The sequence below is a fragment of the Strigops habroptila genome, chromosome 9 (genome assembly GCF_004027225.2).
Source record: "Strigops habroptila isolate Jane chromosome 9, bStrHab1.2.pri, whole genome shotgun sequence".
In the NCBI taxonomy this organism is placed as follows: domain Eukaryota; kingdom Metazoa; phylum Chordata; class Aves; order Psittaciformes; family Psittacidae; genus Strigops; species Strigops habroptila.
This window is the reverse complement of record NC_044285.2, coordinates 15,388,647-15,401,345: the sequence shown is the minus strand read 5'-3', so window position 1 is coordinate 15,401,345 and position 12,699 is coordinate 15,388,647. Positions and strand designations below refer to the sequence as shown.

General features: G+C 42.2%; 2 protein-coding genes across 3 annotated transcripts in view; one reads left to right on the top strand and one right to left on the bottom strand.

Annotated features, from left to right (window-relative positions):
• Positions 1 to 7,202, bottom strand: part of CHRFAM7A (CHRNA7 (exons 5-10) and FAM7A (exons A-E) fusion) — a 42,400-nt gene extending 35,198 nt beyond the window's left edge. The window contains exons 1-2 of one of the 2 annotated variants that reach the window (XM_030497703.1): positions 6,509 to 7,202; positions 5,284 to 5,423 (exon numbers count right to left, since the gene is read on the bottom strand). In XM_030497703.1, coding sequence (XP_030353563.1) covers positions 5,284 to 5,423; positions 6,509 to 6,563 — 195 coding nt within the window. In that variant the 5' untranslated portion in view covers positions 6,564 to 7,202. Of the gene's footprint in view, positions 1 to 5,283; positions 5,424 to 6,508 lie in introns of those variants that run through there. The other variant, XM_030497704.1, reaches the window with a different exon arrangement.
• The window catches only part of MYO1E (myosin IE), a 252,434-nt gene that overhangs the window by 124,158 nt on the left and 115,577 nt on the right, over positions 1 to 12,699 (top strand). The gene's annotated exons all lie outside the window — the stretch shown is intronic.

Sequence of the window (12,699 nt, the reverse complement as noted above, 5' to 3'; positions counted from 1 at the left end):
AGAGTCTCGACTGTGACTAAAGTTACAATAGATGGAATGGTAAAAATAATACAAATATCGGCCCTCATATAGAGGCAGTATTGACCTGTCTTTGTTTCCAGTTAAGAAAGCACTTAGACGCATTCAATACAACCCAAGCCTCCAGCAGATGGATTATTTCCATTGCATCCAAATATTTCTTAAAATGTAGTACTCAAAATTTCACATAATTAGCCTTTGAAAAAACCAGGCATCAAATTAGGTCAAAACAGTCTTTTTACTCTATTTTACAAGAACACAATGTTAAATTCTAGTTTTGTGCTCAGTATTCTTGAACCCCTCCCAAACTTACGTCATCTGCAAATTCAATAAAAATATTATTTATTCTGTCTTCCAGATGAAGAAAACGAAAGCACCGAATCAGTGTAGGTTCCTGGGAAATCTCACCATGTAACTAAATCTCATCACTTTGACAGAACCATTACCAACTACTTGAGATTTTCTAACCAGTTCTGCCATGTGGGTTTACCAAGGCCTTATTCTCTAGTTTTCTGCCAAGAATGTAATAAAGACTTTATTAATAGTCAAATAGGTACTTTGCTGAAAATAGTCAAGAAATCTGGTATACTTCACGAGAAGTATGTTTATGCCATATACCCAATTTTGTGCAAGAGGTAAAGGTACCTCATTTTTGTAGAAGTGTTTTTTGTGTTGTTCCCAAGCTGGAATGTGGGAAGTTCTGTTTAGACATTAGGAAAACAAGTCTACCATGGTGATAGTTCAGTACGGAAACAGGTTGCACAGAGAGGTTGTGGAATCTCTCTCCATAGAAGTGTTCAGTACTCGATATAGTCCTGAGTAACGTGATGTATTTAGACATACTTGGAGCAGGGGGTGGACTAGATGACCTCTGGAGGCCCCTTTCAAACTAAAATTAAGACTGTAGGGTTCTTCTGCTCATGTAGACACCAGTAAAACTTGAGTTCGAACTATTACTATATATCTCAATGTACTCCAGTTCTTCATGTCTGTGTCTCTAAGCAGTAATTTGCAGTATAAATGTATGATTATTTTGCATTAATTTCCAAGGTTTCATCTTCTGACTTTTGGGGATGGAATTCCCTCAGATATGTTTCTCTTAATTGTGTTAATTTACAGTAGATGCAAATATTGTAAAAATGTCAGACTAAGCACAAAATTGATACCTAGGTGATCACTATATTTGTTTTTCATTGCCACTCACTATTCTGCAAGAGCTGTAGCAGCGTAGGAACAGCACTGCTGTTGTGTCTATTCCTAGTGTTCACTCTAAACCAATTGGTAGTGGCTGAATATTCTCCTCTGATGGTATTATTGGGATAGATGTAACAAAAGAACATAAGAATGTTAGAAGGTGTTTGCCTCCACATAGTGTTTAAAAAATTGGTGGCTGTAATTTTATCCAGTGTGGAAATTATATAATAGCAGCATGTTTCAAGAAGCTGTTTCTCAAAAAGGCATATATGGAAGTTTTTCCTAAGCACAGGTTAGGTTCATATTCCATGTCAACACTGAAATACTAGACAGGCAGAGGCCAAAGACTAGCTTCTCATGCAGGTAGTGGGGTGTCCGTGAGGTGAGATGTAGAGAAAAGTAAGTTCGTTCTCTACATCATGATTTTTTTGACACTGTACTGAAGCTATGACCTTGACCAATTGTGGCCATCCATAACCCCTCTTCCTCTCCTGCCACTAAGCTATGTGGATACCCTTAGTATTTGTCTGATAAGATTTTCCTTCTGTGATTATTCTTGAATTTTGATTATTTTAGTTTTCTCATGTTTCTAAACATTGTCTGATTCAGATCCAGAGAGCTGTTTATTATCAGGCTGTATGTGTCAGGATGTGTTGCTTTCCTGCAAGGAGTTCTGAGACAAGATTTCGGGACATTTCTTTGGTTGAATTGCTTGGCATTTTTCTCATTTCAAGAAAATGGAAACAATTATAAAAAGCAGAAGAAACCTCTTATTCCATCTTCTGATATTATAATAACTCAAATGTCCTTGAAAAGCAGTTCTGGCCAGTTGGGTGTCTGCACTTTGTTTTCACTTCAAGGTGATTTAATTGCAAGATTGTTTGCAAAGGTTTAAGAGCACTGATTTTTCTCTTGAGGAATCGTCATGGTTTAACCAGGTGGGTAGCTAAACACCACACACTCCCCTCCTCCAGCAGGATGGGGCAGAGAATTGGAGAAAACAAAAAGTAAAATCATGGGTTGAGATAAAGACAGTTTAATAGGACAGAAAAAGAAGGGTTAATAAGAAGACCCTTCAGAACAAGTGATGCACAATGTAATTGCTCACCATCCACCAACTGATGCCCAGCCGGTTCCTGAGCAGCAGCCGCTGGCCAGCTTTCACCCAGTTTATATGCTTAGCATGACACCATACAGTATGGAATATCACTCTGGTCAGTCAGGATCAGCTGTCTCGGCTGTGTCCCCTCCCAGCTCCCTGTGCCCTCCAAACTACTTGCTGGTAGGGTGGGGCAGGAAGCTGAGAAGTCCTTGACTTAGTGTAAATACTGCTTAGCAACAACTAAAACATTGGTGTGTTATCAACATTACTCTCATTCTAGATCCAAAATACAGCACTGTACCAGCTACTAGGAAGAAAATTGACTATATCCCAGCTGAAACCAGGATAGGAATACAGGAAAAATGCAAACTGAAAGACACCTAGGATCTCTCACCTAGATCCCCCCATCCTCTTCCACCTAAATTCCATCTTTCTTCCAAACTCCTTTGCTATCTCTCAGGTCTACCGTGAATTCCCACTTCCTCTAAGCACTCAGTTTCCTAGCTCTTATCTTCATTCATGTGTCCTCAAACTACATTTTTCTCATGCTGCCACTGTTTCCCCTCCCCATTTAGCAACACTGTATAATTTACTATGCCAGCTTGCATTCTCATTAGTCAATTAAGTCTATTTTGTAGTGAACTAAACTAAGTTGGGGCAATTGGCACTTACAGGTCCCTCATTACATAGTCCTGATACTACCATGCATGTTAATATGCAATACCAGTTAAAAAAAACCAAACCCAAACATACCTGCAAGCATAGGGTAGAAATACTTACTAGTTTTAGAAGGAAAGGGTTAAACTAAAAATGTAAGGTAGGAAATATCCACTGTGTTTGGAAACGATTTCATGTACTGTCTACCCTTCCCTATCAGCAGAGTTAGAGTGGAATGGAAGAGACTTGAAGTAGGAATAGCAGCAGCTAGGATTCAGACTGGCTCAATCTGTTCTGGCAGGGATTTCACATATCTGCTGTGGATAGGTCTAACTTCCAGTACAGCTGGTATCAGCTGAGAAGCCATTAAAGTGAATATATAAACTACAGGAAAGTATGATGGTGACATGTTTTGTTTCTAGCTTGTTAAACCAGTAATTGTTATTGCAAGTAGCTGTCATTCCCACCAGCATTTGCTTCTTGTTGACAATGAAGAAAACTCGTTTGTTTTATAGTGTGAAGCTTAATTTACTTCATGGTTGGTTTCTTTCTTTGCCTGTCAATCCCAGACTTCCAAGAAAGAAATGCAGTCAGTTTCATAGCAAGCAGAATGAGCTGTAACTAAACTGCCAGTATAAAAACTATGACTTCTGACTGATTATGAAGGGATTTTTTTGAAAAGCACATAAGATCAAAACCTCAACCTCCCTTTTGCATCATATTAGCCAAGACTGCCAGACATTGACTATACCCAGATTGACTAGTGATCTGTGGGTATTTGCCCTTCAGTTTGTGTGGTTTTTAATTAAACTCGACAACTACAGAAGAAATAACTCTGTGAACTTGACTGCCTGCTGGCCTTTAGCCATGTGTCTCCAACAGCCAGCTGTTCATACAGTAGTCAAGGGCATAGTTATAGCCATGTGGGGAGTGTGGGGAAGAGAGAGCCCCACTATTAACTCAGAGAAATGCAAAGGAAACCTTTATGGTGCTGATGCAATTTAAGTAAGAAAAGTGTTTCGTGGGCATTCAGCTAATTCTAAACAGGAAATGTTACTGATGACATAAAGAAGGCTTCTGTAAGCTGTGTCATCACTAGGAGGGTTTGGCCATACGACAAACCTTTCCTGGTGTGGTTAATACTTAAGAAAACATTAGCTTAACATGTGGAGTTTTGTTCAGGTGCTTAGTTTGAACAGACCTCAAGCAGACTGCTTAAGCTTTCCTGGACATATTGGCCACACTGACACTGAAACAGCTCACTGACTATGACTGCCCACTCTCACTTACAAATAGTAAATATCACTCTGGAAATACACACCCTAGTTTTCACCTAAGGTCAAATAAATCTAAAACTTGCAAAAACATATATAGAAACTACGAGCATTTAAACTTGCAGAGTTCTCTGTGTGTGTGCTGACATTCAGATCCAGAATGGTATCTGGATTCTGGCAATCAGCAGCTGGTAAAAGAACAGAGAGCAAGCCACTCATGCATAATCCCATCTTTCTGGTTTTTAATTTTGTTGTGCCTCAAACTTTAAGCATTTGATGGCAAGATAATGTCATTTTCAGGTCAACTACTAGTTTTAAGTAATTAACTTCTTTATTAGTGGCCATAGCTAGCTGCATTCAGTAAAATTGAATACTGTAAAGCCACGTATATGTAGAGTTTCATCTCTGTGTTGCTGTGAGAGAGTGAAGTGAAGTTGCAGTGAGAGTGAAGCTTAAATTACTTATATTTGAACCCAGAAGATCCTGCAGTGCATTTTACAAGCCTGCCAAGCACTGCGTAGGATTATCTATTGATGTACCAAACAACTGTGGTTGCAAATAGAGCAGCTAAAATTTAAGCTTTTAGAATGTAGCAATCTTGTCTCAATAATAAAGAAATAATATAGCTTGGACTTTGGCCAGGACACCTCCTTCCTCTCCCACCATCTCCAAAATTAAGAAGCTTTTTAGTGACTAGCAGAAATCAAGAAGTTTGGTTTGGCATATCCCTCCTGACTACAGTTCTTGTTGGTTCTAAGTACAGTTAAGGATTCAAAATGCAAAGAATGCAGTTTGGGCTTCAGTTTAAGTATTTCATACTGCTAAGAAGGTTTGAAAATACTGAGAGATCTAAGAAAGAGGCAAACTTTACTTTTCAGTTTACTTCTTTTAAAAGGCAGTCAGAATTTGGCATTGTGCCTTGAATCATTTGTGCTTTCCAATACCTTGAAGTCTTCTTTCGCTATCACAAATCTCCATTCTAGGACGGAAAAATCCACCCTTCTAGAGACATAATTTCCTAGAAGTTTACAGACTCACCACATCCATGATCTGCATGAGGCTGAGAGTGAAATAGACAGTGAGTGGCTGGGAATCATTTGCAACTGGTCGCTCCAGTGGGTTGTAATTTTTCAGCAGCTCCTTGTAAAGCTTCCTTTGGAACTCTCCTTGCAGGGACTCTTCAGGTATAGGAATAAATAGATAAATAATTAGGATTCTACGTCAGAAAGTAAAGCTAGGACATACACTCTTTTCCTGCTATCAGATATTACGTATCTATTATTCTACCTGCTGCATTGCCAGAAAAATGCCCCTGTAATTCATCTAGTTCATTAGCTACTACAATAAAATGTATCGCTCTTCCTTTTCATCCCAGCCTGTAAGGGGGATTCCCTCTTTGATCATTTTTGATCATTTCTTGGCTGGCCAGGAGTGATAAATTCTAAATGCTAAATGATGCTTTGACAACATCTGTACCCTGTGGTCCATCAGCAAGAAGTGATGAAGGAGTATTTTAACACCTGTCCTGGCATAGCTATAGCTAGAAAAACAGAACATGGATACGGCACAGGGTATCAGCAAGACAATGGGAGAAAAATGGCCACAGGTTAGACTGAATCCTGCTCCCAGACTGCCTCAGATTGAGAACTCTTGGGAGCAAGTACTCTCTGCTTTGTTCTCTGTTCATGCAACTATGAATGAAGTGGGGGAATGGGGTTCCTGGCAGAAATGATAGGCACTATATTAATACGTGATAATATTCTGGGATTTCTGTCCTTTTTATGCCTCACATCCAGGGAGGGTCTTTATTCTGCCGTTTTTCTGTGGAGGAAGAGGGAGCATGTCCACACGGATGGAGCAGAGTAGTCCAGGGACAGAGGCAGTTTCAGAACGAACGGAATCTGGGTCAGGGTAGAAACAGGTCCTCTGAATGTGAGCCCTCCCTGTCCCCGCTCCAGACGGACTTTCCTCTTCCCTATTTTCTAGTCCTGAGCTTCCCGCACAAAAAGCCACAGTCTCTGCCCTGAAGCAGCTACCATTTAAGTGCCTTGGCGGAGTTTGCTTCCCCATCGCCGCTGCTCTGCGCATCTCCCATGTCCCTTCCCAAGCCCGGAGCGGCCCGGGACAGAGCACAGCATTCCCGCGCCGCAGCGGCAGGACGCGGGGAGGGGGCTGGAGGGGCCGCGGAGTACACCCGCCCCCCCCCCCCCCCCGCGCCCCTGCCGCACCCCGCGCTGCCCGGTGCCTCCCGGCGTTCACTCACCGCGCACAAGCCCCGCCGCCGCCAACAGCCACACCGCCAGCTCCTGGAGGCCCATCCCGGGAGACCCAGCGCGGACAGGGACGGGCTCAGCCGCAGCAGCTTCTCCCGCCGAGCCCCGAGAGGCGCGGGCGGGCCGCGGATCCGCGCCGCTGGGAGCCGGCGCCCCGGGGACCTCGGGCAGCTCGGCCCCTTCCTGCGCCCGCAGCGGAGCTCGCCCTGCGGCGCTGCCGGCCCAGGCGGAGCGGAGCGGAGCGGTGCTGGCGGCCCGCCCCCACGTCCTGCCTCCCCGCCTGACGGATCGCCTGCTGCCCTGGTCCTTGAGCGTCCCCGGGGGGAGCGCGGCCGCTCGCGGGCTGTTGCCGCAGCCGGAGTGATGCGGTGGCCCCGGCGTTATAGAGACGGGGGCGGGGGCAGCCCCCCCCAGCCCCGCCAGCTGACGGCCTCCCGCAGCCGCCAGGCTCCGCGCCCGTCGCACGGGAGGACACCCCGCCGTGCTAGCGGGAGGGTCAGAGGGCGTCAGGTTCCTGCGAGCCGCGGAGTTGCCCTCCCGGCTCCCCTGCCCGCCTCAGCACAAGCGCTCGGTCATTCTCCTTTGCCGTCAGCACCGGCTGCTGCGGTGAAAGGCAAGAATTAGCCCAAAAGGCAGCAGAGTGCCCCGGGCGGGAGAGCCACCGCCTGCGGCGAGCCGGGCGGCGGGAGGGGAACGCAACCGGGATTGGGATACAGGGCGGGGCCAGTCCTTGCTGACTTTAGCCAGGAATTTGGCTTCGGTCACATTTTTAGGGAGGAGGGAATTGGGCAGTGATGTTGCCCACAAAGCTGTTAAATCCTCAGCAGAGACGCACGGCTGGGGGCTCAGGTGCTAGATGTTTTATCTGGATATGGGTAAACCAACCATAACTGAGGGGCGTTCTGTTTAGTGTTTGACAAACACATGGCTCAGTAAAATGATGGCTGAGCTCCTGCTTGGAGTGGGTATAAAGCACCATAGTTAGAAAGAATGCCTACAAAATTCAGTGCATTTTGTTGATTGTCTGGTTCCTATTTGCAGCTTGAAGCGCATTTTTGAGACCATTCATGGGTTATTCCTTTCAGTCGAAATCCCTGCCCATCAAATGCTCTGTCAGGTCCTTCTGAGTCATTTTGTAATTCCAGGGGTTGGTGTTCATTTCTCACTGACACAGAATTCACAGCATTCTGGAGTCACTTTGACATCTTTTTGCATGAGTGTGAACAGAAACAGTGGTAAAACTGCTTTTCTTCATCCTGGTTGATTTTGAATAACTACGTAATACAGGGTTCTCAGAAGCTAATTAAAGTTGATGAGAAATCTGCATTTTAGGCCTGCAGCTTTAACAGATCCTCATCTCTAAACACGTGAAGATCAACCTTACTTATCTTGTCCTAAAGCAACACAACAGAATTTTCTGTTCGCTGAAAAAATTACCATCTGCTACAATTGAAATAACTAACATGGATTCCACAAAAATGGTCATCTGATCTGTAAAGACCATGCTAATAGGGCTTTTGACCGTAAAGCTAAGCTCTAATCATTTCAAAGACAGAGATGTTTGAAACATGGCTTTTTTCTTGACAATACTACCTAATGTACCAATACTGTGTGCAAACTCACTTAAACTTGGGAGTTACAGCTGAAGCAGAGGATATTACACAGTCAGTCTTACAAAGCCAAATTTCTACAGATAAGAGTTCTAAAAAGAAAAGTAGTGGGTTTTTTTCCCTAGAAAGAAAAGTACTGCTGTAGAGAGCACCAAATGTCCTTTGGAATTCTAATGGTTAAGTTTTGGTTCATCAAATACATACGTTTTTAATATGGCTGAAGGGAAAAGGTTTTTTTTATTTTTTCAGGTCTCTGCATTTTGTTTTGGAATGCCTGGATTGCAAGTTTACAGCTGTACATTGCATAAACCCAGCATTCCCTAGTATTCCCTCCCAGCTTCTCCTGCAAAGTCTCAGTATCTCTCCTAAAGTAAATCACTCCAGTCCGTTTATTACTTATTTGAGCTAACCACTGGTGAAGGTGATGTTTTTCAAGCATGTGGAGCAACAAATATCATGTATCATCTTCTATTTTAAATGAAATCTTGTGCTTTCTCTGTAAGTGCATTCTTTGTACTAGCACAGTGCTCTCTTACCAACAGCAGGCTGCAAAGGGGCAAATATCGTGGTGAAGAACTCATGGCTCTTGGCTCTGTGGAATGGCAGCCAGTCATGGCTCAATGAAAAATGCTGGTTGTCTCCAAATGGCTGGTGACACCTCCTTCAAGCAAAGTGTTGTGAATGGTAGCGTTCAGAGAATGGAAACAAAGATGAATAATTTTTATTGTCAGAATACAGCGTATTTGGAGGCTGTGGATCCTTGAGAGACAGGGAGGTTTTCAAAATGAGATTCCTCCCTGGACTCCAAGGAACATCGAAAGCAGCTACCTGATTGTTTCACTAATGAAGAGCTGTGGATCTCTCGAGGGAGCAACTAAAACTACTTTAGATACATGTTTTGATGGAGAATTCACTACAGATAATTCAGAGCACTAGATATGATCTATTTTATCTGACCCCTTAGATAGAGAAATACAGACTTAGGTACTGCACGTCAGAAGTGTGGATGTGCCACTGGTTATGGTTTTGCCATACTTGGGAATGCAGTCCAGGTTTTTCCACATGGGCAGCACAGACCGTGCTCTGACTTCCCCAGCACGGCAAATGTAAGCAGCAGAAAATGCCTGCTGCCTCTTCGGCTTGCTGAAACAGCCGAATGTGGGGGAGTGGAGGGTCCCTCTTCCAGCTGGACTGCTGTTGTTCTTGTTTGTGACAAAATGAGTGGGACTTTTCCATACTCGTTCCTGGTTTAAAAGAAGACCAGCCAGTCTACTCGTTACATCGACTGCAAAGCCAGTGACTGTAAGTGGGTGTACTAAGTGTCAGTAGCATAAATCACGAAGCAGAGGAGTGCATTCTGGCTGTTGTAGATGAAAGTGAAAAAAGAAGTCTAAAGCCCTGTGTATCAGCCTCCAGTACCCAGCATTCGACTAAAATGAGGCCTGTTGAAAAGCTAGTGCCAGAGAGCTGGGTTGATCACCAGTGTGGGGATGGCATGTTTGGATGGATGGATGTCTTAGATATTTAAGTAATATGTAGAAAATACACCCCTCGGTCATATGTGACTGATCTTCTCAGCACTGAAGAACCTGACAGAATAAATGACTGACTAATGGTCCCAGCTTAGTTATCTGCAGTAACCATTTTATGAGCAAGCTGGGTAGTAGCAATGAAAATAGATGCATGTGCAGAGGAAAGACTTTTCCAGTAATAAACCTGCCTTTGATTTTAGTGGTAGTTCTCAAAATAAAACTTCTCGGGTTTGTTAGTCATGAGTGAATGCAAATTGCTTTCAGTGTATTTTTCTTGAATTAGATTTAAAAGACCACAGTTCATACAGTTACTATGGACAATTTTTTTCTAGAACTTCCTTCTAATATGACAGAGACGATGAAAAAGGAAAAGGGACATAAGGTAGAGGAAGGAACCGTCAGGTCTTTTTCAGTAGTTTTAATTAGGTTGGAGGATTTTTCAAGCTTGGGTAAGCTTTCAGGTATCTCCTTTAGCATTTGTTTTGCAGAAGGAATTTCAGACTACTGGTTGTTTTAGTGACTAATTATAAGATAAAAGGTAAGATAAAAATAAAGTAAAAACCTGACCTAAAATTTGTCTACCAATTAGACCAACATACCTGGAATGTCTTCTTAGGTTCAGAGATAATCTTCACATAGCTCTACGACTTTCTTCTTCTGCATGTCTCGCTAGTGCAGAAAAAAGAAGCCAAATCCCTGATTTTCTGACTATTTGTGTTGAATTTGATCCATTTGGTGTGTTATTAGAGCATGAGAAAAATTATCACGGTTACCTGAGCCAGGTAAATAGAGCAAGAAATTTGCAGGAGCTTACTGAAAGCTTTCTGGTTTTGTATTTCAAGTTGATTTTTTAACCAGAGATGTTTGGATACTCAGACTTCTTTTAATGAAACTAAACTTAAGGAAATTTGTATATTTTTGCTCTGTGCTTAGAATGTCTACCTAACTAAAGCAGTGTTCCCACTTTTGCTAATTTACATAAGTGAATCTTAATTTTTAATTGAAGCTATTGCTCCTAATAAATCCTCTGGGATGCCTAAATAAAAATGCCGTGGGTCTCTTTAATGGCTGTAATTCAAAGCTATCTTTTTATCACAGTCAAAATTGTTATTGTGGATTCCCTTAATTATGAAGATAATGCAATGTGGCAGGTCAGAGGCAACGATGACATTGCTAATACCAGGCTGCAAGAGTAGCTTGTAAGTAGCTGTTCAATGTCTCGAATATTCTAAGTAATAATCTAATTTATCAGTTTGCTGATGGATTGTCTGTAGTACTGATTTTAATAATCCAAACATTTTAGTGTTTTCACATCATGATGATCAGAAAATAGAGTATGTTAATAATAGTACAAGTTTCAAAAGCACTGCAGTGATTTAGAGCCTATGTCATGCTTTTTAAAGAGATTCTGGTCACCTGGGAGCTTAAGTCTTATGGAAACCCAATGAGTTTAAATGCCTAAGAGGGGGTTTTCTAAGAAGGCAGCTACGTTTTATTCTTAGGAATAAAATAAATAATAAATCATCAGAAGGGTTAAAAAAAATTTTACCCTATAATTTGTTTTAATTTTAGTATTTAAAGTTTAAGTGTTGTGTAACAAACTCATTTAAACCATTGATTTTGAAAGTTGTGAATGTCAGAGTCCAGAAATCCGCAATTACATGTACTACAAGAACACAATTTCCCCACATTTCTCTCACCAAGTGGAGATTGGCTGATCCCATCTTGCATAAGCCAAGCACAGGTGCTGCCTTCCTGCTGATTGCTGCAGGGTGCTTTGTGACAGAGGGCTGGTAACTAGCGTGTCAGCATGATCCTGAGAGTTCACTGAACAGCAGCTTGGCAGTCACACATTTTTCCTCACTGGTGACCTGGTTTGAAGTTGACTTACTCCAGTAAACAATTCTGTTTCTCTAGTGGGTTCTGAGCTGCTCTATGTTTTCTGCTGCTTTTTTATCACTGTGTAGCAGTTTGTTTGATTCGTGCATTACATTGCCAGATTCAGCCTCAAAATCCAGTTTCATTGTATCATCTTCCTGATTTTTATGAGGAAGTGGCAGGATTCCTTCAAGGAGGAGGAAGAAATAGAGTTGTTCTGTGAATGTGGAAGTACCCAGGTGATAAAGGGTTGATAGGATTCCCACCTGAGGAGGACTGCCTGGGTTTTAGGATTAACAACAGGAACAGGAGAGATAGAGATACAGAAAATTCCATTAAATTAAAAAAAAATAGAATTAGAATGAAATATGGTAAAATATTCAGCAGAGCTCTACTTCTGAATCTCTTCTTTCTTAGGCCTGCAAGGCTTAACTGCATCTTTCCAATGTTACCTTGAGCTATGTAATTTAACTGAAAGTCCATTGTTTTTATGACCAGGAGCTAATGAAAGGAACCCAAATTCATACAACATTGCAGTACTAACTTGGAAGCTCCCCATTTTCATTCAGGTGCTAGGAAGTACATGTGGAAAACTGGGAGCGGGCTCTGTGAAGACCACTGTGGGTATAGAGAGTCACCCAAGGCAAAGCGGTGAAAAAATACTGGGAATACATGTAGGGCTTAAATGTGTTTCTCTCTGTCCGTACGCACTGAAGGCATCCTTGTCCTATGTGTCTGGAATAACGTGTAGAAGAGAATTCAAAATTCATTCGGAAAAATGAGTAGGATTGTTTAAATTGATGCTTGTAGTATTATGGTGGAAGTGAGTTTTACAAGGCGTGTTCCTGTGTATGGCATAAACCATCACTAGTCAAATGATTGCATTGCTAAGGCAGTAATATCTTTTGTGTTATTTCAAACTGCAGATATCCTACGTATAATCATTTCCTTGACATTTCTGAGGGACTTCTGTAAGGTTTAGGCATCTGGGACAGAAGCATTTCCCTGCCTGAATACTTTTTTTTGTAAGACAGACCAAAGAACCTGTTCTTTTGATAGGTAAAACCCAAATTACTCTCTCCAGAAACAATTCTTTTCCCTGGGAGCCAGAATATTTCTTTGTCATAAGTTGGGGGGTTTTTGTTTGTTTGTTTACATAGT